This window comes from Neofelis nebulosa, chromosome 14, assembly GCF_028018385.1.
Source record: "Neofelis nebulosa isolate mNeoNeb1 chromosome 14, mNeoNeb1.pri, whole genome shotgun sequence".
NCBI classification, from domain to species: domain Eukaryota; kingdom Metazoa; phylum Chordata; class Mammalia; order Carnivora; family Felidae; genus Neofelis; species Neofelis nebulosa.
The window spans coordinates 33286887-33311664 of record NC_080795.1 but is presented as its reverse complement, the minus strand read 5'-3'; the positions used below and the strand labels follow the sequence as shown (position 1 = coordinate 33311664).

The window sequence follows — 24778 nt, the reverse complement described above, 5'->3', positions numbered from 1 at the left end:
GTCCGTCTGTCTGTCTATTTTTAATTAGGAGATAGGACTGGATGCTTTTTGACTTATACAATTATCAAAATTACCAAGGGAAAAGATTGAGCATATGCAATTCATTTTGTGGGCTTTTTTTTTTTTTTTTTGGAAGATTGAATGGTAGGAACTTCCCTACCATTAGATTTATTTGGTAAATAAATCTAATTTACCAAGTTAAATTTACCAAAAAAATTTATTTGGTAGATTTATTTGGATCCAGATTTTTTTTTTAAATAACCAAAGATGGCTATTTCCAAAACCCTCTGAAAAGTTAAAGAGAAGAACCATTTACATCAGACTCTAAGGCTTGCTCTTCTGTTACACTGTTATAAGCAGAGTAATGTTAGGGTTTTGAGTCTCCCACTGGACAGTGTTCATGAGGGCAGAGGCTCTGTCCAACTGGATCACTGCTGTACCCATCATCTAGCATGGAACCTATCACAGAGGAGATGTATGATAAATATTCGATGAATGAATGAATAAAACATTTGATTTGTCTTTAAACAAACATTTTCAAAGATCATTCACAGATAAATTAATTTAAAAGGCAAATTTCCCTAAGTGACTCCATACAGCATGGATACAGTGGCATTCCAAATGAAAAGAAATCAACAATTCTATTGTCCTTTCTTTTCTTGCAGCAGTAGCATAAAACCTGAGCTGAAACATAAAGTCATTCCTCCACAGATAAAAGGCAGATTACAGAGCTTGAGTAATCAATGTGGAATTAACTTTGGGAGAAGATGCAAATAAGCTGGCTCAGGAGAAAGAAAATGATACCAAAAAACACACATTGTTAGGGAAACATCCAAGAATAATGGCTGATCTCTGGAAAGCCTGCTCAGAATCCAGGGTTTAAAGCCAGATTAGCATAGCTCTGCTAGTTAAGCAACAAAGATTGCCTTACACTCTACATATTTGGACTCCACACGTGAGTGTTTCAATTAAAATATCCAAACTGGGGGCTCCTGGGTGGCTCAGTTGGTTACGTGTCCAACTCTTAATTTCGGCTCAGGTCATGATCTTATGGTTCGTGAGTTTGAGCTCCATGTCCAACTCTGAGCCGACATCATGGAGCCTGCTTGGGATTCTCTCTCTCCATCTCTCAATAAATAATGAATAAATGTTAAAAATAAAATAAAATAAAATAAAATAAAATAAAATAAAATAAAATAAAATAAAATAATAAAATAAAATATCCAAACTGGGACCATGATCAGCAACTGTCTGTGTGTGAAGAAAACATTCTCTTAGAACAGAGCTCTTCTGAAGAAAGCTTCCCACAGGATGGGGAAAAGTAAGTCAAAATATCCAGGTTAATTTATCACTGACTTTGAGATACTCTATAATAAAATAACATAACTATAGTATAAAATGAACAATGGCAACAAAAATTATTTTTAGGGGGAATGAGTTAGTGTTTTCAAGCATCAAATCATTCACCTTCCTCTGTAACCCAGATGAGTAACTAAATATTATTGTCTCCATCTTATATCCAAAAACAGTAATTGTTTCTCCCAAATCATACGTGGTATACATATATAGTCCACTTATCCTTTCATTCAGAATTTTTTAAAAATCTATTCCAAATAAAACACTCATATAAGAGGTCCACAGAGAGTAAGCAATCAGAGTTAAGTGCCATTAAAATTTGGGAACTTTTTAATATCTTAATAAAAGAATCCTTGTCATTTGTTATATGCTGCAAAGACCAACAATGTTGTGAAACTAGAATGTATATGTTACTCCGTTGAGTTTGGCTTTTTTAAATTGTTGGTAACTTCTTCTTTTCTGAAACCACACTGTAGCCAATGGCCTTAAGTGGTAACCAAGGCTTGCAACAAAATCAGAAAGAAAATAATTTAAAAATTAACACACTTGTCTATGCATGCATTTATTGTCTATCCCACCAGGATACAAACTCTTCTAAGGCAGAATCTGTCTTGTTCTCTTGTATCTCTAGTGCTTAAGACAGTGTCTGCACCAATAAATATTAAAAACATAAAACAAGAGACCTTACCTGTAGAAGCACGTCTCTGTAAACTTCAGTTTATAAGATGGCTACTGAGTAAGTGACCTGGGAACCACTAGAGAACATGTTCTTATGAATCTAATGAAAGTCATAGACTAATCACTGTGTGGTAAACAGTTCTCTGAAGCTAAGCTAAATGAATAGCACATGTATTTTGCTTGGACCCTAGGAAAAGAGGAACCAAAGGGCACAAATCTGCCAGGATTATACTGTGAGAGAGAGAGAGAGACCAAAGCCATAAATGCTTCCAGTCAGTGGGGCCTGAATTCTTTATGGAGCCAGGAAAGTCTTCGTTAAGTCTGGCCTCTTTTGCTCTGAGCATACGCACACCAGGTCACTCTCTGCTTATTCATTCAACAATTCTGAATACCTTGCTATCGGCTAGCAACTATGTTCAATACTAAGTATGGGATGATGAGTAAGGTCATCCTTATCCTCAAGGGACTTAGGCCTAATGAAGGAAACATCATTATGATAGTTTTGTAATGTATACATTGTCACAAATTACCAATTCAGTTTCCTGGAGATCTTGGTTCTTGGAGGAATCACACAACTAAGGCATCCTGCTCCCATATCTTTTTATGTTTTTTCTCTTTTCTAATGTATAATTTCAGATCTTGTGAATTTGGTTGATTTCAGGCAGTTACCTAGAACCAGATAACTAGAACTAAATAACTAGAGCGTAACTAAGAAACTGACAATTTCTAGAGGTGAAAATTAGAGAATAAGCATTGAGTCCATCATGTCACTGGTTTTCCTACAAGGCCTTTCTCAGTAAGAAACTAGCTTCCTTCCTTTTGACATCTTTAAAAGATTTCAGCACAACATATCTTATACATGGAAAGGATACAGGCCTGTTATTTACTATGTCTTATTATTATCATTTTGTTATTAATAGTTATTAAGTACTTACTACATTCCAAGAATTTTCATTTATTAAAATGTAACAATCACTACAACAGCCTTTAATGATTAAACATTCAGGGGCGCCTGAATGGCATGGCTCAGTCAGTTAAGTCTCTGACTTCAGCTCAGGTCATGATCTCACGGTTCATGAGTTCGAGCCTGGTCAGGATCTGAGCTAACAGCTTGGAGGCTGGAATCTGCTTCAGATTCTGTGTTTCCCTCTCTCTCTGCCCCTCTCCTGCTCACGTTCTGTCTGTCTCTCTCTCTCTCTCTCAAAAATAAAAAAACTTTAATAATAATAATAAGAATTAAACATTCAAGCAATGAATAATCCACTAATGTTTAAACTAGTTAGATGTCAGGGGCACTGGGGTGGCTCAGTTGGTTAAGGGTCAGGTTTTTGGTTTTGGTTCAGGTCATGATCTCACAGTTTTGTGGGTTTGAGCCCCGCATCAGGCTCTGTGCCAGCAGCGTGGTGCCTGCTTGGGATTCTCTCTCTGTCTCCCTCTCTCTCTGTCCCTTTTTGACTCGCGCTGTCTCTGTCTCTCTCAAAATAAATAAATAAACTTAAAAATAATTATAATTTAAATTACTTAGGTGTCAAATGGTAAATATTAATTAATTTCTGGCTGTTTGTAATTTTCCTGGGACTTTACATAGGCTAATGAGTGCTATACCATAATGCTGTATCAATTTTCTTTTTTATTTTATTTACTTATTTTTTATTGAGAGAGTACAAGCACTGGGAAGGGGCAGAGAGAGAGAATCTCAAGCAGGCTCCATGTTCAGTGCGGAGCCTGACGCGAGGTTCGATACCAGGACTGTGAGATCATGACCTGAGCTGAATCTCTTGATTTCACTTACCTACGGGGCCACCTACTCACCCCGCCATATCAATTTTCTATCCTCCAAGAAACATCACACCAAAAAAATGTTTTTAACTCAAACACACATTTATTTAGTACCTACTGTGTGCAAGGCACTATGCTAGACACAGGAGTCAGACAGAGCTGTTGCCCACAGGGAGCGTTCAGCTGAATGGGAAGAGAACCAGCTAGCAGTTACAATGCAGTGTGGGGAGCTCTGGATGGGACAAGCGGGGATGTTACAGGAGGAGTTGTGGGGCCAGTCAGGTGAGATTCCCAGAGAGGTGAGATCCTGTCTGAGTACACAGACCAGTAGCTAGGGTGAGAATGCCCTTGTCTTTCTCTACCAGATTACTATTTACCCTCTGCTATGGCCAAGAGGAATTCTTCCCCCAAAATATCATCACTTCCTACCCCCTCTTTAAAGGACTATTAAATTCTAAAGGGTGGCTCGCCAGAAGTTAACCACGGGGAATGCAACTGCCCAGCCAAAGAAGTCCTACAAGGACCGTGAGGACAATTTCATGCCTGTGGTTTCTCTCTTTCCTTTTTTTTTTTTTTTAACTTCATTTATTTATTTTGAACAGGGGAGGGCAGAGAGAGAGGGAGAGAGAGAATCCTAAGCAAGCTCCACACTGTCAGTGCTGGGCTGTACGCAGGGCTCAAACCCATGAACTGTGAGATCATGACCTGAGCTGAAATCAAGAGTCAGAGGCTTAACCAACGGAGGCACCCAGGTGCCTCTGCCCTCTTACTGGTGGGATTCAGAGTTAATTTTGGTCAAGAATGGCTTCTTTACAAAATAGAAACTGTTTTATTCAAACTAAAGTGGTTTGCTATAGAAAGTTTGTGTTTCTTATAGTTTACCAAAGAAAAAGAAAAATCAACAACAATTTAACTATAGTGGTTTCTACTTTTTAACTGATTAATGCCCAGAGTCACCACAAAACATTCTCTTTTTATTTATCTTGAGAAAAAAGAATGAGAATCATGACCCATATTTATGTAGTTTCTGTCTCAGAGGGGTACAAAGTACTTTACAGACATTTCCAATTAACTCTGGTAATTTCATTGTGATCTAGATAGGAACTAGACCTTCACATATGGGAGAAGGCACACACTACCAATCACAGACAAAGTGTCAAATCTGGAAACATAAGCTGATTCCCCCAGATTAACTCAAAGTAGAAGGAAAACGAGAGGAAGAGAGAAAGAGACAGGCAGAGAGAGGAAGACAGAAAGAAGAGGGAGAAAAAAGGGAGAGGGAGAGAGAGGAAACCTAGATCATCATCAAGCAGATTAGAGTAGGAATTTTCTATGACTAAGGCTGCCTACATTTATAAACTAAAAACTTAAAGTTTTAGGTGATGTAAATTTAATCATTTCTTATTGTAACAGCAGGAGTGGTTAGCCTCAAATTTTTATGTTTAAGACATAAACAGTATCAAACTACAATTATGGGTGGTAAAGCCCTTATACTCAGAAGCCATGGACTATTTATAATGTACCCATTGCATCAACCATATCTATTAATACAGAAGCATTAAACTGAGGGCTTAAAGGAAAGACAATTGAATGTAGTATATAAAAAGTGAGGTCTGGGGGCTCCTGGGTGGCTCAGTCGGTTAAGCGTCCAACTCTTGATTTCAGCTCAGTCATGATCTCATAGTTCGTGGGTTTGAGCCCATGTTTGAGCCCACTGTTAGAACTCTGCACTAACAGTGCAGAGTCTGTATGGGATTCTCTCCCTCTCTCTCCCCTCCCCCACTCTCTCTCTTTCTTTCTCTCTCAAAATAAATAATTTTTTTTTAAAGTGAGGTCCTTCCTCCCCATGAAAGTTAAAAATAGCATGTTAATCCTTTTCTGTATATTTTTTACAGTGCTCTGATGACAATGTATCTTTTATGAATTTGACAAATATGAGAAAGAAATTTTATGAGCTTGTAATTTTTGCTAACAATACAGTACCACATAAATACAGGATATTATTATGAACCTATTCTGAGATTAATGAATAAGTGAAAATCTTTTTTCCAATTTAGGATTTGCATAATTTAACTATATTTTTGGGGCACCTGGGTGGCTCAGTCGGTTGGGTGTCTGACTTCGGCTCAGGTCATGATCTCACGGGTCATGGGTTCAAGCCCTACATCGGGCTTTATGATAACAGCTCGGAGCCTGGAGCCTGCTTCTGATTCTGTGTCTCCCTCCCTCCCTGCCCCTCCCCTGCTCATGCTGTCTCTGTCTCTCAAAAATAAATAAATGTAAAAAATATATATATAATTTAACTATATTTTTATTAACAGAGCAAATACAACATCATCCTAATATTAGACTAAAAGTGAAAGTAATTTGTCAGAAGCCTTAAGAATTATTCCAAAATTCAATTCTCTCTAATCTTCTCTCTCATCTTAACTTTAAATTGGATATCATCCATTCTTTGGGCAGTCGATATGCTTGAAGAAGGATTCAATGTCCATTTTAAGGAAATTTTCTTTTTCTACCTCATTTGGTTATCAAATTAACACATAAACTACAGTTTTATTTGGTTGGTCCATGACTTATTCACAGCGTGAAAGACATTATCCCATGAAACAGTCAAACAAAACTTTTATTACAAGTTCTAGCAAAGTATTAATAAGGAACACACAATACATAGGTATTTTAAATATGAAAGATAAGAAATCACAGTGCAATTACCTCACACACACCCCCAACCAAAAAAAAAAAAAAAAGAACCAACCTGATTTGTCTTCTGTGTCATCGAAGTCAACGCTGAAGGAATGGCCACTATTACTGATGATTTTGGCTGAGTTTGCATCATACTTGATACTCAGAGGTCGCAGGGAAGAGTCATATTTCACTTCTTTGGTTTTAATCTCAATTGGAGATTGCTGATCCCCATCAGCAATCGGGAAAAATTTATTCCAATGAATAGGACCTTAAATATATAGGACCAAAAGAAAAGGATTAAGTAAGTTACTTCATTCCCCAAACATTTGTTGAGTACAATGCACTGTGCTTGAGCTGAAGGAATAAAAAGGATGAATAAAATAAGATCTTCATCCTCACGACCTTTGCATCTAATTTTTTTTTTTTTTTTACAAGGCTGGGTGCTTTTATTATAGGATGAAAACCTCCTGGTTTGCTTAACTCATTTGCAGCATTAAACTAACCCTTGCAACAAAAACCGTTTAAGGGTTAAAAAGTACTTTCCAAAGCTGCCTTTCCACCAAACTAAAAACAATAGCATAATTGATCATTGAAAACAATGAGATTTAGTCTCAGCTCCAAGAAAGATCTGTGGTAGCTCCAGAGGTCTCCAAGTTCTTAAGATGAAAGAACGAATGAAACTGAGAAAGCTGTGTAGCGAAAAAAGGGTGCAGTTCTTAAAAATGCTATCCCTGAGGTGCCTGGGTGGCTCAGTTGATTAAGCATCTGACTCTTGATTTTAGCTCAGGTCATGATTCCACGGTTCATAGGTTCAAGCCCTGCATCGGGCTCCATGTTGGCAGTGTGAAGCCTGCTTGGGATTCTCTCTCTCTGTCTCTCTCTCTGCCCCTCCCCTGCTCTCTCAAAATAAATAAATAAACTTTAAAAAAAAAAATGCTATCCCTACTTCTTTCTTCTATCGCTCACTGGTATCTTCAGGTGTCACCCAGGCCTCAACTCAGCTACCTCCAATGTCCAACAGGCATACTAAGGAAATATGTAAATTTTTCACATAGTATAATCCAAATAAAATGGCGGCACCATGTCAGGAAATGTAATATTGCTGATTATCTTCAGCGGAGTCAGGTAACAATTTCTTTCTTTCTTTGAACATTTCTGAAGTTCTTTCTGTGGTTATTTTGCCAATGTTATATTTGAATTCCAACACAAGGGAAAATGGTCATCCTGATCCTCTATTCAAAAAAGTCAAAATTGCAACAAGTCCCCAAGTCAGACACACGTTTGGTAAACTGATATGAACCAATAAGCAGGCAATTCCCTAGTCTAGACTGTTCATTTCTCTGGGAGACTTGATTCAAGTTCTGCCTCCCCAAATCAACAGCAAGACTGCAGCTTCAGGTAAATCTCTAAGTCATTTACAGGTGTGTGTAGTCACTTTACAGGTTAGAGGTTCTTATTGTCTACTATGCCTGCAATTTATACAGCTACCACCAAGTCAGCAGAGCACAGGGCTACTGACTAAGCTTTTCCCTACTTCACTAACTTGATTTCTCTAATATTCAAGTACTTATTAAAATGACACAGCCTGGGGGTGCCTGGGTGGCTCAACTGGTTGAGCATCCAACTCTCGATTTCTGCTCGGGCCATGATCTCACAGTTTGTGAGATGGAGCTTCATGCTCTGACAAGGTGGAGTCTGCTTGGGATTCTCTCTCTGTCTCTCTCTCTCTGTGGCCCACCCCTTGCATGCACGCTGTCACTCTCTCAAAATAAATAAATAAACATTAAAACAAATGTTACTGAGACAGCATGACAATTAAACATTTGTTACTGACAACAAATATTTTTAAAGATTTAGAATGAAACTTCAAGAAATACAAACATATCGCAATTATGAACAGCTTCAATCTCTAAATCTAACGCTCCTTATTACTCTTAAATTTTGCAAAGGAGAAAGCTTAAGCTCTTTCCTTCACATGTGCATCAGTTACAAAAACTCAAAGCATGAATATACAACCATTCACATAACTTAAAAGCTCTTCTCTAGGGAATCTGACATTTTGGACTTCAAAACAACTTGAACATCAAAAGTCTTTGCCTACTTATTACAGAGAAGGCATTACATTTCCTGGTTTATTGAGTACTCTCATTTACCTTTCTAGTACTCTTTCTGTGTACAATCTAGTCCTTTCTTTAAGTGAAAAAAAGTTTTCTATTTCACTGCCACCAAGTATGAGTCAACGTAACCAGAATTAGATTTCAAATGTGTAATGCATGTAGCATGAAATGTTGTTGTTGACTTTTTTCCAACTAGGAAAGAGTTTCTGTCTCCTCCTAATTCCTTTACTCTCCTATTTCCAGTCCTTTATAACAAGAATAATTTTGAAAAGCAGAGGCAAACCAAAATAAAACAAAAATAATAACACTTTGGGGTGCCTGGGTGGCTCAGTTGGTTAAGCGTCTGACTTCAGCATCAGGTTATGATCTCACCGTTTGTGAGTTCGAGCCCCGCATCAGGCTCTGTGCTGACAGCTCAGAGCCTGAAGCCTGCTTCGGATTCTGTGTCTCCCTCTCTCTGTTCCTCCTCCACTCACGCTCTGTCTCTCTCTCTCTCTCAAAAATAAATAAAGATTTTAAAAATAATAATAATAATGCTTTGCATAAATTACTCAATATCATTTATTAACCGCTATAGTCGGTTCATTTTCCTGCCTCTTAAACAAGCTCCTTTTTAATGAATGTTTCCAAAACATTCAACTTTAAACCCATTTAAACACAGTTTTTAAGTAGAAATAAATGGTGATTCTTCCATTGACTGAAGAACTTTTAAATATCTACAGATATGCAGTTTTCAGTAACTGTTACATTCCCTAAACTAAACCAATAAAACTACCACAGGTTAGTGGAAGAACTTTTAAGTATTTGGTGAAGGTGGAACCCCCTTCCAATGGCTCAACTCTTGGTGTTCCATTTTATTGTTGCTACTACACCTTGTTTAAATTTCCTTTTATCTGCTCATTCACTGCTTTTGCCAGCCTAAACAGAAAACAAGCAACTAAACTTGCCCGGTCAGGATACAACACATCTCCAGTAGCATTTTGCCACAGTTGATTTACTTACAGGCATAGTCCTCAGAAAGCTATTGCATCAAAAACCAGGAAATGGCCCTACAATTCTTAGCAGAAATACAAAATCACTCCTTAGTAATGGCTTTTCAAAGATAGATTTTTTACATTTCTGAAGATGAGTTTCACTGGGGCCAACATTTTCTAACAAATAAATGTATTAAAGAGTAATCAGTACTCATTGGTTGAAAAGACGCTTCTTCTTCCTAACTATTGTGAGGGCACGGTTGACACCCAGTAACTATGAAATGACAAAAATTAAAATTATTCCAGCAGAGAGGGAAATTAAAAGAAATTTTTTGTGGGTTTTTTTCCCAAACATAAATTGGAAATTAGCAACGTGTGAGATTATAATTACAGTCTCAGTCAAAAAGAAATTCGCCTAAATTATATGTTTTATTATTAAAGGTCTAAATTTCACCTGCTGCCATTTTAAACTGGCAAGTTAATCATAACCTCAAGAAGGCTGCAATTAGAAATGAAGCTGAAAAGCTTTCTTTGTGAAAGTTTCTTTGTGAAAGTAAACTTTCTCTAAAATTTGACTATATGGCACTATTCAATAATATGCACATTAATCCAAGGAAAGTATAATTATTATTATTATTATTATTCACAGATCTAATTTTTTTCATTATTATTTTTTTAAACTGTTTCATTTTTTTTTAAGTTTATTTATTTTTGAGACAGAGAGAGACAGAGCATGAACAGGGGAGGGTCAGAGAGAGAGGGAGACACAGAATCCGAAGCAGGCTCCAGGCTCTGAGTAACAGATCTAATTTTGATACTGATTCACTGTAAGGCTTCTTGGTTCACTGTGCAGTTATTTCAAATAACGGTTATTTTGGTGATTTAGTATATAGAAGAAGACAAGTATACATATTATTACTGCTGCTCCCATCAATAAATCCATGTTTGCCAATATGATAAAATTTGAATAATCCTTTGCTAATCCTCTATCTATGCAAGGATGATTGTGGGAGAGGGAGATAGAGTGAAGTGGCCCAAAGCAGAACTTTATTTTTTTAGAAAGAACCTGAGACCTCCTAAAGCTAACAGTACCAGTCAACCAACTGCAAATTACCGTGGCAATATTTTATAGTAACAGCTATTAAGATATTTGCAGTATTTCATTTGCCAAGAAGGCAACTTCAATCTTCAGGATTGTGATTCAATTATTAAAATTTCTTAAGTATACCTTCAAATGTTTTCCATGATTTGTTTCCTGCGAATAATGAACTCAAAAAACTGAAAGCGAACTTGCCCTCGATTCATTAAAGTATGTCATCAGACTTCTAATCTCCGTGCCTTTAATTGATAAGTAGTTGTTACTAGGGAAAGTCCTCGGCTTTTCAAGTGAAAGTGAATGGACATATACGAAGATTTCGTGGTCTGGGGGAATCTTCACAGGGCTAACACACACCAACTCTCACCCTCACTATCAACACCCTCCAAAAGACGCTTTTCCTGTCTTCACAAGACTGAGCCCTCTCTTTACTTCCTGCATTCGGCTCAGGGGAAAGCTGCTCAATTTAAAGAGGAACCAAAAAGTTTCTCGCAAGTGCGAGATCAGCAGTGTGTGGTCTGTCCCCCACGGCCGCCCCCTGGAGCAAAGCCCTCCCTCGCTCACCGTTGTGTTCGCCGTATCCCCAGCTGAGCCGCGACATGGTCCCTCGAGTGGGAGGCAGAGGAAGATGTGGCAGGACAGCGAGAGGAGGGACGGAGCCGGGCGGGCGCGCGAGTTGGCAAAGGCGGCGGCCAGCCTGGACGGGGTCCGCCCCGCAGCGCCTGGCAGCAGGGGTGCGCTACAACCCCGGGGCCAGGTCGCTCTCGGCTTCGTCCGCCAGGGGGCAGTGGCGTGCAGGAAGGCGCCCGCACATATCTGGGCGACGTCGGGCGGCGGAGCTGAGCTAGGTCCTGGGGCGAGAGTCCCTTGCACTAACAGCTTGAACTCCAGAAAAGGAGAGTGGGTTTGATAGAGAGGCGGGGAGGAAGGGAGGAAAGAGGGAAGAACGAGAGAAGAGTTTCCAGAGGAGATTTTCTGCCTCCTGAGAAGTAGTCACCCCCGAAAGTATTGCTTGGAAGTCTATCCTGGGAATAAATGAGTCACCTGGGCCTGAAGCTGCCGGGCTGGGAGGGGCTGCTGGTGGAGACATGAAGTCAAGTCGTTGGTGGTGGTGGTATTAAAGTACAAAATAATAGTGACAATGGTAATAGCTACGAAAATAATTTAGCTGCTATTTACTAAAGGCTTACCATGGGCCAGTGTCTGAACTAAGACTTTTACCCACATTTTGCCACTAGATCCTATAATTGCCCTAGAGTCTTAAGACAAGCTGAGTAACCCTCCCAGGTCACACACCCAAAAGGGGCCTAGAGTTCTTACTAAAAAAGGACCCCTGACCCCTCCCTTACCCAGCCTGGTTGCACCAGCCCATTCATCCCATCTCCTTCCTGACTCTCACCTCTGCTCACTGTGGCTGGAGGAATTAGGGAACCAATCTAATATTGATTCTTGGTCCCGAAATAATGCTTCCCTTTTGTCCCAGCAGAGACAGGAAGGTGTTCATTCCATCGTTGGTTTGGATGCACAGTAGGCTTGCTGCCCTATGACTGAAAGCTGAACTGTCTGCAGAGCCTTGAATTTCTGTCCTGGAGTAGTAGGTGTTCTGGGCTCAGAGTGAAAAATAAAGAGAACTCTGTGATCTGCCAGGATTATAAGTACTGTTCCGGCTGCAGAAGGGTTTGAATTGGGTCAATTTGAAATTTCAAATTGAACTGTGCAGTGTTATTTATGGTCAAGCCAATGCAAATAGTTTCTTAATGGTCATGAACCTTCCATAAAAGATGTAAGGATGGCTGTTTAACTATCATCTTTCACTTTCTCTTGCAATCCACACAGCAGCTGCCTAATGTGGTAATTGAAAGTCCCAGGAGGTACCTCTTTTGGTAACCACCGTATTGTTTAGGGACCACTAAATAGGGATCAATTTGAACTATTCTTTAGACCTGACCTAAATACTTCATAGTGCAGCCTGCACCTCCTTCTGCTTCTGTAATTCTTAATGAGGTTAGAATGCAACAGAAAAAAAGTTTTTATACAGCCATAAGTACAATAAATTTTATGCTCCTCTTACATCTAAGGGAAAGCCCAAGTTTTCTCTTCCATATTCTCTGGTACAGTTGGGTTCATTTATGCCAGTATAGTAGTAGTCAAACTTTATTTTATTTTATTTTTTAACATTTATTTATTTTTGAGAGACAGAGCACAAAGCAGGGGAGGGGCAGAAAGAGAGGGAGACACAGAATCTGAAGCAGGCTCCAGGCTCTGAGCAGTCAGCACAGAGCCTGATGCGGGGCTTGAACCCATGGACACGAGATGTGATCTGAGCCTAAGTCAGATACTTAACGACTGAGCCACACAGGCACCCCGTGGCCAAACTTACAATAATAAAAGTTTTATTTATGTTCACTTTCACTACAGAACACAAAATAGATATATGTATATATTTATATACAAATATATAATAAAGTACTGTTATCCAAAATATACAAAAAATTCTTAAAACTCAACAATAAGAAAACAACCTGATTAAAAAATGGCCCATGGGGCGCCTGGGTGGCTCAGTCGGTTGGGCGTCCGACTTCAGCTCAGGTCACGATCTCGCGGTCTGTGAGTTCGAGCCCCGCGTCGGGCTCTGGGCTGATGGCTCAGAGCCCGGAGCCTGCTTCCGATTCTGTGTCTCCCTCTCTCTGCCCCTCCCCCGTTCATGCTCTGTCTCTCTCTGTCTCAAAAATAAAATAAACGTTAAAAAAAAAAAAAATTAAAAAAAAAAAATGGCCCAAAGACCTTAACAAATGTCTTCCCAAAGAAGATATACAGATTGCAAACAAGCACGTGAAAGACATTCCACATCATATGTCACCAGGAAAATGCAAATGAAAACAAAATGAGATACTATTACACACCTACTAGAATAGCAAAAATCCAGAACACCGGCAACACCAAATGTTGGCTGTGGAGCAACAGGAACTCTCATTCATTCATGATGGGAATGCAAAAAGGTACTGCCGCTTTAGAAAACAGTTGGCGGTTTCTTACAGAACTAAACACACTCTTACCATATGATCCAGCTATCACGCTACTCAGTATTTATCCTAATGAGTTGAAAACTTACGTCCACATAAAAATCTGCATATGGACGCTTATAGCAGCTTTATTCATAATGGCCAGAACTTGAAAGCAACCAAGATGTCCTTCAGTAAGTGAATGGTACTTCCAGACAACTGAATATTATTTAGTACTAATAGGAAATAAGCTATCAAGCCATGAAAAAACATGAAGGAAACTTAAATGCCATATTGGTAAGTGAAAGAAGCCAATTTGAAAAGACCACATACTGTATGATCCCAACTGTAGGACATACTGAAAATGGCAAAACCAAAGAGAGAGTACAAAGATCAGTGCTTGCCAAGAAGGGTGAGGGGAGGCAGGTGCTGAGTAGGCAGAACACAGAGGATTTTTAGGGCAATAAAATACTCTGTATGCTATTACAATGATGAATACATGTCATTATACATTTGTCCAAACCTATTGACTATAAAACACCACCAGTGAACCCTAAGATAAACTATGAACTTTGGGTGAGTAGGATGTATCAATGTATGTTCATCATTTGTAATTAAAAAAAGACTCTGGAAGAACAAGTTGATAATGGAGGAGGTTAGCCTCCATATTGGAGCAGGGGGTAGAGGGTATATGGGAACTCTCTATACATTCCTGTCAATTTTGTTGTGAACCCAAAATTACTCTAATAAATAGTCTTTTTTTAAAAAATAGGCAAAATAAACCCACAAAATACTAATGGACTCATGTAAAATACACACACACACACACACACACACACACACACGAGAGAGAGAGAGAGAGAGAGAGAGAGAGAGAGAGAGAGAGAGAGAGAGAAACAGGAGGTAGCATGTAAGAGGTCCTGCTGCCAAATTGGGGACAATTTGGCCATCAAAAAGAATAATGATAGTAATAGATTATAACTTCCACTCCACAAAATATCCATGAGTCCATAGTGATACTGAAAGAAAAAGAGAAAAAATGTTCCTTTATGAGAGAATGCAAGCCACTAAATACAGATAAAGTGATAGAATTATAAAGCAATAACTTTTGCAAGGCCAATGTAATATTTGGTTCAGGCAAGGATCAATAATGGGTGTTAAAACTTCCAGGTGAAAGGCTCCTGGGGAATAGGATATTCCCACAGCCTGGAATTAAGAGACAAAAATATATGTTACAGCCAAACATAATGTGTGACCCTCAATTAGATCCTAGGTTGGAAAAAAAGGTGCAGTACATGCCTTGGGGACAATGAAATGTAAACATGGACAGCATATAGGTGATACTATTGAACTGATGTTCATTTGCATAGGCGTGGTGACGGTACTGGCCATACTTTAGGAGATAAATGCCAAAGCAATAGGGCTGAAGTCCTTTATGTTTGCAACTGACTCTCAGATGTCTCAGTCAATAACTGGAGACTCTAGCTAAAGGATATTTGGGTGCTCATGTTACTACTCTCACAACTTTTTGTAGGTTTTTAATTTTTCCAAAATCATCTAGGGCAACAGAAACCTGCTTTCTCAAATCAATGAGCCATTAGTTTGCTAAATAACCTTTATAGCTAGGTGTGGGTGTTCTCCTTAACAAAGAGCCCCTGTCTCCAGGTTCAATACCATCAAGTGTAAACAAGTAGAGGAAGATTAACACTGACCAGAGAACCCAGGAATCCTGACCGGACATATGTGCATCAGCTCTACTTCACTCTCGATATAATTACATCCAGTTCAAGCTTCCTCTGCCGCAAAGCACGGTTAAGTCAGCTCTCCTCTTCAGTGAATCAGACACTGTATGTTATGAGCAGCACTTGTAAGTTAGAACTCTAGCCATAAAAATATTTAATTAAGGATGGTAACATATTCAGAAACTATCAAAGTATGAATCAATCTTATTCTATTAGGACATATATATGGACTCTCTTTGAGATGCATTTTTTTTTCAGGGATTCTTTTTAAGAAACTCTGAATGTGAACCCAAGTGGCATTGTCATCTGATTTTTCCTGAGTAGTAAACTGAGATGAGCAAGGTTCCTCAGTTACCTAGAGAGGCAGGCCACATAGTTGGGGACATAGCCCCAGTCTGCAGAGTCCCAAGTCCAAGGTGCTCCCCAGTCTGTGACCATTCCCTTCATTCAAGCCCTGTGATTTGCACAGCTGGGATTTATTAACCACAGGACTGTCTTATCATTTGATATCTTGTGGAGCATGTAGGTTTTATGGAGCTGATACATGGGGGTTTCGATTTCTTTAGTTTCCATTCCTAAAGTTATCCTAAGGTTAGGACTGCATAATGCAGTCTCCCAAAGGGGCTTCAGGACTTGCCCAAATGACTTAGGTTTCATGCCAAGATGGGAATTCTCAGACCAGAATTGGAAAGACAGCTTTAATGTATCACCTCTCAAGTCTCTTTTCAGATAATAACTTTCAGAAACTGGAGCCAAACATTTTGTCCTGTGTTGTCAGACAAGAACCTCCATTGCCAAAACCCTACCTTCTACATTTTTGTTCTTTTGTTTAATCTCATGCAGTCTTCTGACAGAAATTTATCACACCCTATTTTATAGCATATTATAAAAGTAGATAAAGCATGAAAGAGAAAAGCAGAGATTATTTAAAAGGAAATAAAGTTGTATAGACATCAGATCAGTGTTGAAAAGCCTAGGTAATTCAGGGCAAAATAACTCAACTATCAAAGAATTTAATTAACTGTTATTAGCTTGGAATAAGCTGATTTGGAAATAAGTCAATTTTACTCTACTGCTGTCAACTCTTTGAAATATAACAACAGAGAAAATTAGGGGTGTTAACAGGCATTCTGTCATCAGTACTTATAATGTTAATCTACCCTCTTCTGTCCTCTAGGAAAGGGCAGTCTGTTCTCTCAATAGCAGTACCCAAATCCCCATCTCACCATCAAGAAAGGCTTGATAGACCCCCGCTCCAAGAAGTTCCCTGCCTGGACACCACCATTTTACCACCAAAGATTTGATGCACCAGCACTACCTAGCAAAACTTCTTACTCCCACCAAACACATACCATCATATCCTTTATAACACAAGTTACCAACTCCACTTCCTGTTGATCATTGCCATCAGCATACCAATATGTTCTAGAATTTCCTCTTTTTAGAGGGAAAAATCCCCCCCTGAACATATGTTCTGCTCCCATTTGCTGCCCATCATCCTGTCTGCTGCTCCTTGGGTTCTTCTATACCCAACTGTATTAGTAAGGTTTCTCCAGAGAGAAAGAACCACACTCTGTGTGTGTGTGTGTGTGTGAGTGTGTGTGAGTGTGTGTGCGTGTGTGTGCATGTTTGTGTGTGTTTAAGAAGAGATTTAGGGGTGGGGAAAAATAAAAAATAAAAAAGAGATTTAGTATAAGGAATTGGCTCACACAGTTATGGAAACTGACAAGTCCTGAGATTCACAGGATGAGTTGGCAAGCTGGAAATGAGAAAGTCAATGGTCTAATGCCAGGCTGAAGACTGGCAGGCTCGAGATCTTGGAAGAGCCAATGTTTCAGTTCAAGTCTGAAGGCAGGGAAAAACCGATGTACAAGTTCAAAAGCAGTCAGGCAGGAGGAATTCTATTTACTCAGGAGAGGGTCAGCCTTTTTATTCTATTCAGATCTTCAATTGATTGAATAAGACCCACCCACATTAGGGAGAGCACCCTGCTTTACTCAGTCAACTGGTTTAAATGCTAATTTCATTTGACAAACACCCTCACAGAAACACCCAAGATAATGGCTGACCAAATATCTGAGCATCCTGTGACCCAGTCAAGTTGGGACATAACATTAACCATCAAACCAACCTTTAAATTTTAAGGGTTTGGGACTTTCTACCGGGATCTCTTCTCTCTCTACACTCTTCTCTTAGGAATTTCCACCAACGTCTAGGGACATAATCTATCTAGTTTAGAAATATATTCCAGCACTATCCAAGAGAAACGTAGTGTGAATCACATATGTTATCCATATTTTTGACTTTCAATTTTCAACTAGTTACATTAAAAATAAGTTTTAAAAAAGTGAAAATTTGTTTTAATGATAGATCTTATTTAACCCCATATATCCAAGATATTCCTGTTTTAACATGAATCAATATAAAAAATATTAATGAGTGTGCCAGTGATCAATGCATTCTTCCTCAGTTCTGAGTTCACCACACATTATCTGCTCTGTGATAATGGAGCTTTAAGAATTTCTTCTTTGCAGCAAGCACAATGCCAACCTTTTTTCAGTAGAGGGACATTTCAGGACAGGGACTGGTTTCCTGGTTCTGGTGTGCTGCATTTTTGTTTTCTTCTTGCTCCTGCTGGGCTCCTGGCAGAGACGTGTGTGGATGAACATGCAGGGCCGCTCTGGCCCAGCCTCACACCTAGAGTGTGCAGTCCCTCAGCAAGTTCATAGCCCCAGCCCAAACCCAGTAACCCTCTCATCGTAACTTCTGAAGTAAACGCCAAACACCCCGGCTCTCATGCCCCTCTTCTGGCAAGTAGATGCCTCCATTCCCTCTCCACACCTGCCCACCGGCCTCAGGCAGACTGCAGCATGGATGGTGTTTCCCATGGTGCTTCTGAAACAGACACTGCCCTCTAGCTTGTGTACCACCCTGCTGGAGAGGTGGTTCCCAATGTCTGAGTCCCTTTGCACACCTGCATGCCAGATTTAGCTCACTGTACCCCAGAGGGGTGTTTCCTGCTTGCCTGCCAACTATGGACCAGCTCTGGCCTGGGCCACCCCATGAACTTCTCTGCCATCCAATGGGCTGCAGCTACACCTTCTCCAGTGATCTGAATCCCAGTCTTGGAGAGGAGGCCAACTTCCAAGTTTGTCCTTCCTCAGAGACTCTCCATTAGCCTAAGGATATTCTTTACAGTTCTCTTACGTCTTATTCCTTGTTATAGTTAACAATTCTTTACATCAACTTTTATTATTCAAAATATTATATGATTTCTGTCTCTTGAATGAATCTTAACTGACACAATTATACCTTTTACTTTTTTTTTTTTTTTTTTGGTCTTACTAGGTCTTTAAGTCTGATGCATAGTTTACTATTACAGAATATCTCAGTTCAGGCTAGTGCATGCAAGTGATTGATAGCCACATGTGGTGAGTGGCTACTATATTGGGCAGGATAGCTCTAGATCCACTGAATTGCATCCAAGTGCTGCAACTTAAGGTGTCTGAAATGGAATTATTTATTTCCTGTCCCAGTTTCCCTCCCACAGTTTTCTCTATCTTATTAAATAGCACCACGATCCACCCAATTGCACAAGTCATAAATTTAATAATCAGGGGCACCTGGGTGGCTCAGTGGGTAAAGTGTCTGACTTTGGTTCAGGTCATGATCTCACAGTTTGCGACTTCAAGTCCTGCGTCGGGCTTTGTACTGACAGCTCAGAGCCTGGAGCCTGCTTCAGGTCCTGTGTCTCCCTCTCTCTCTGTCCCTCCCCTGCTTGCAATCTGTCTCTCTGAAAAATAAACATTTAAAAACATTTAATACTCATACTGATTCCTGCTTTTCTCTTTCTCCCTTTACCTCTAAATTTTGTCTATTTTAACTCCTAAACAACCAGTTAATATGACAAAAGAAAAAAAGAAAACTAAGCTATAAACATGAAACAAAATTCAAAAGATGAGAAATTGTTAAGAGGTCTTCATGCTATGTCTTCCTAATCAAAATCTCAGCTTCTTAAAAAGTATAAAGACTCCATATCAATAAGGACATGGTGAACTGGGCACGTTCACACACTGTTGGTAGAATTGTAAAATATACGGTCTTTCTGAAAACAATTGGTAATTTAAATCAAGTACTTTAAGTGTTCATAACCTGAGATCTTATTCTTAAACTATGCTCCCTAAAATATTAGATCTTCTCAAAGATTTATGTACAAAGATGTTCATCACAATGTATTTATATTAGAAAAAAATCCAGAAACAACAAAAATGTCAATGTTAAGAAGAGAGTTGAAATAATTTATTATAGATCAAAAAGATGTAATTTTAGAAAGACATAAATATATTTTCAATATACTTATTAATAAGTAGATGTTTGTATCTATAGGTTATAAATTTTTATCCTGAGAGAAACTCCAATTTTTAATAAATAACATAGCATAACTGCTCTAAAAAAAGCTGCAAAGAAATATATTTTTGAAAATCTGAGTGGTGGAACTTATTTATTGTTCCAAATATTTATCAGATTACCTTTAGATGCTAGGCAGTTTTAGGCACAGGGGATATAGCAGCTGTACTAGTCAGCCTCCAAGATAATCTCCAATGATCCTCACCTCCTGGGATTTAATTCTTTGTGTAGTCTCTTTCCTTACTGAGTAGGATGGGCATACGTAATTAATAAAATAGAATGGAAGCAGTAGGGTGTGATTTCTGAGTCGAGGTCATAAAAGACATTGTAGTTTCTCCCTTGCTCTCTGGGATCACTTAGTCTGGAGGTAGCCAGCTTCCACATCATGAGAATATCAAACAGTCCTGTGGAGAGGTCCTCCTGGAGATGATTTCAAGCATCCTGGCACTAGCCAGCACCAACCTGCAGCTGCATGAGTGAGTTGCTTTGCAAGTAGATCCCTCAGCTCCAGTCAAGCCTTCAGATGACTACAGTCCCAGCAAACATCTAAGTGAACCCTCAGCAAAGACCCTGAGCCAGAACTGTCAAGCAGAACCCCTCCCGAATTCCATACCCACTAAAATTATGAAATAATAAATGAGGGTTGTTGTTGCGAGTGACTAAATTTTGGGGTGATTTGTTACACGTTAGGAAGCTAATATAGTAGCAAACAAAACCAGATGGAAAGATCTGCCCTTTTTTTTTTTTTTTAATTTTTAATGTTTATTTTCGAGAGAGAGAGCCAGAATGTGAGCGGGGGAGGGACAGAGAGAAAGAGGGAGACACAGAATCCGAAGCAGGCTCTAGGCTCTGAGCTGTCAGCATAGAGCCTGATGCGGGGCTCAAACCCACGAACTGTAAGATCATGACCTGAGCAGAAGTCGGACACTTAACCGACTGAGCCACACAGGTGCCCCGAAAGCTCTGCCTTTATGGAGCTTACATTCTAGCAGGCAGAGAGATAAAAAACAAAATGAATAAATATATGGTAGGCTATGTGACAATAATGGGATAGCAGAGAAGGGATGTAGGAGGACTTGGAACTTTACAGTCATGGAAGCCCTCACTGAAAAGAAGACATCTGAGAGAAGATCTGAAAGACATGAGAGAGGAGCCTTGCAGATATTTAGGGGCAGAAGGGTTGAGAAGGAGGAACACACCTGGCCAGGATTATAGAGCAGTGGGAGCAAAGGGGGGCGGGGGGGGTCACACATGGCTTCACAGGCTTTTAAAGAACTTGGCTTTTATTCTGAATCATGTGGGGAACATTGAGGATTTTGAGCTGAGGAATGACATGAACTGATTAACATTTTAGCAGGATTCCTCTGGCCGCAGGGCTCGCATAGAGATTAAAGCAGGGAAACCAGATAGGAAGCTATTACAATAATCCAAATGAGAGAAAGTAGATGGAGAGGAAAATCAGAATGTAATAATTGCTGGTTATTTGTTTTCTTCTTTATACTTTTCTGAATTTTCCATTTCTACATTGACTCTTCATGACTTTTCTAATCCAAAAGAAAAACAAAAGTCTTTAAGGAGCCAGATGTTTGTGAGAACTTTTAGTCCTCAGCATTTTTTGGTTTTATTAAAATATAGATGCCCATGGAATTCTTAGTAAGATTTCAGCACAACAGGGTTGCTATAAAACAACACAAAGATGAGAGTCAAAAACTGTTGACTTTAGTCTGTGCAGACTTTGAACATAACAATGTCAGCTGAAAAACAAATGTGAAAGGACTTCATGTACCCTTTGAATATTTTCATTGCCTTTGTGCTCTGTATTTGACCATTCTTTTTCAATTTTAATTTTAATTTTTTTGAGAGAGAGAGAGAGCAGGCATGTGCATTTGCCTGTGTGAGCAGGGGAGGGGCAGAGGGAGACAGAAAGACAGAGAATCCCAAGCAGGCTCTGTGCTGCCAGCATGGAGCCTGACAGGACTTTATCTCACAATGGTGAGATCATGAGCTGAGCTAAAAGCAAGAGTCCTTAACTGACTGAGCTACCCAGGCACCCCTGACCGTTAACCTTCAAATATTTCACATACAAGCATTCCTTTGTGACTGGATTTCAGGATTTCTAGGTACTTGGCTAGGAGATAACTCTGGATAAAAATCTGTTTAATTAAATTAAAAACATATTAATTGAGCACCTATCATTTCCAAGGAATAGTGCTACACGAAGATAAAAAGAAGTGTTCCTCTAGGTATTTTTCTGTCATGGTAAAGATAATAGAGCTTTAAAGTCATTTTTAGTATATTGGCTACAATACCTTGCTCACCTGTTTATAATTCAGGGAATTTTATTTCATTTAGCAAATGTTTATGCCACACCTCCTATGAACTGGAAATAGAGAATCCTACACGGGGATGCAAAGGTGACTGAGTAATAGACGAGCCCTTGAAGAGTACATGGACTAGGTATAAAAATTTCATCTCAGTCTCAAGTACACGGGAAGTGAATGGCTTATCCCAAACCCAGAAAACGGAAACTTTTTTGGTCTTCAGTCCATCACAGTGGCTGCTACAATTGTCAATATCAATGCCTAGATTTCCTTTACAGACAGAAAGCTCCATCCTTTCTGTAACCCTTGTTGGCAGAGAGATCTTATGCTACTTCTCCTCAAGCCATGTGCCAGAGGGACAAAAGTCTCAGGCACTTACAGAAAACTGTTAACCACCCTCTCCCCTGAACATTTCTTCAATTTCCAGAAGCTCATCTTCTCTCCTAAGATTAAGCCATTTCCCTTTTCCATTCCCTAAGGAAGATCCAGGTGGGGATGTCTGGAAAATATCTGGAAACTTCAATTTTCAGCCCAGACACATGAAAACCATCGATAACCATTAGAGACAAAGAAACTCAGACTCATGATGTAAAAGATCTAGCTACCCAAGAATGCTGGGAGGAAAAGTGACCTTCATTCTTCTAAGACTTGTATTGCTTTGAGTATAAAATACTAATGCTAGTACAACCAGTTACACCACCGTGCTGCTCATCCTCTAAGATGGGTTGGTCAAGTTTTAAAAAGTTTTAAAATTGGTAAAGGGCCAGATAGCAAATATTTTAGGCTTTGCAGACTACGCAATCTTTGTCACAACTACTCAATTCTGCTGTTGTAGTGTGAAAGCAGTCATATATAATATGTAAACAAGTAAGTGTAGCTGTGTTCCATCAAATTATACTTACAGACACTGAAATATTAATAGAATGTTTATGTGTCTCAATAAATTGTCCTTATTTTGATTTTTCCTCCCATTTTAAAATGTAAAACCTTTCTTAGCTCATGGGTTGTACAAAAATAAGCAGTGGGCTAGATCTGGCCTTTGAACTGTAGTTTGATTTATGCTTTAAGACAGTCAGATGAGAACTTTAACATGAAGGTCTCCAGAGTGCAAAATTATTTTCTTCCTTAAATAATGCATTTTTATATTTATCATTTTGCATTTATCACAGTCCTTACCACTTTCTGTCTTCAATGATTACTCCATGTGCACACATCTGTCTCTCCCAGGTGCCTGTGCTCCCTTTAAGAGAAAGCAATGATCATGTACTTCTCTGAGCTCCCACAGAGCCTAGGTGTTCAAACTATTGTGATCAAATGAAACTGAGCACTGGGGAGAATAAAGTTGAACCGATAAAACAAGTTTATCATAGCGTATCATATATACAAGACTGGCTTTGTTCCAGTAAAGGGCTATGAGATTTGTTATGAATGGTTTGTAATTATCTGTGTGTGCTCTCATTTTCTTATTCCCCCTACCTATCCCTGTTTACTCGTTGAATTACTTTTAAGACAGTTCTTTGAGGACCAGATCTGTATACAGAACTCTGCATTGCTAAGTTTCAACAGGAAAACTAGTGTTTCTGAAAAATGTTTTTTCTACTTATGATTTTATTTTTAGGGTTGTAGGAAAAATGTGAAATGATATTTGCATGTATTTTTAAAGATTAGAAAACTTGAAGTTATTTTTTTCTTTATATATGATTCATTTGGTTCATAGGTAAATAGCTTTTAGAAAATTAGCATGATCCTTTCTTTTGTCCTAGTAATATCTTATGCTTTCCTGCTTTGTATTTTATTAACTCTGCACAATAGTCTTGTGAAGTAGGTTGGACAGGAATAAAGACTCTTTTAGGTACAATTTAAAAAAATAATAATAACCCCAGACCACTGAAGCCAAAAAAACACAATGTTTTTGCTTAGGTAACTGAGAAATCTAGGGATAGATCTTTCTTGCATCTATGGCTGAATCCAAAGATTCAAATGACATCATCAGGGTCCTGTGTTCTATTGTTCAGTCAGATCTATTCTATTTTGTAATTTGCCCTCGTTCCCTCCCACTGCAGACAGGCCTCCTGCAAGTTGCTGGAGGAGATGGCTGATAGCAGCCCTAATTTCACATCATCCCAATACAAAGACTCTAAATGCAGGAAACAGCATTCCTCACCAGCTCTAGTTGGAAAATCTTTCAAGGAGGACTGTAATTATCAGCTCAACCAGGACCACTTAATGGGAGAAGAATGGTTCCTCAGAAAGGATGCTGAACAGAATGGACATTCTCTGAAGTGGGCATACTCTATGAATGACCATCTACATATGGGAAAGGGAAGCACAGAGAAATGAAGTAACTTTTTCATAATCACACTATTGGTTGGTGAGAAAGGTAAAACAGAAATCCATGACTTCTCACTCACACCTCATACAATGCTTCTGCTTTTGCCTGTATAACCATGCTATTTCTTTGCTGGATGTATCTTTATCTCACCGTTTCAAATAAAAGAGCCAGTCCCATAAGTTTTCATAAACACTATGATGTCATTCTATTACACCTATTTGTCTTCCTCATATACATCAGTAACGTCACATTCAAGTAACCATAATTAAACCTGCCTTATTTGCTT

General features: G+C 39.1%; 1 protein-coding gene across 2 annotated transcripts in view; it reads right to left on the bottom strand.

Annotated features, from left to right (window-relative positions):
* CA13 (carbonic anhydrase 13) overlaps positions 1-24778 on the bottom strand; it is a 49042-nt gene that overhangs the window by 22667 nt on the left and 1597 nt on the right. Inside the window, exons 1-2 of one of the 2 annotated variants that reach the window (XM_058698457.1) lie at positions 11253-11454; positions 6572-6769 (exon numbers count right to left, since the gene is read on the bottom strand). In XM_058698457.1, the coding sequence (XP_058554440.1) occupies positions 6572-6769; positions 11253-11289 (235 nt within the window). In that variant the 5' untranslated portion in view covers positions 11290-11454. Of the gene's footprint in view, positions 1-6571; positions 6770-11252; positions 11455-24778 lie in introns of those variants that run through there. The other variant, XM_058698455.1, reaches the window with a different exon arrangement.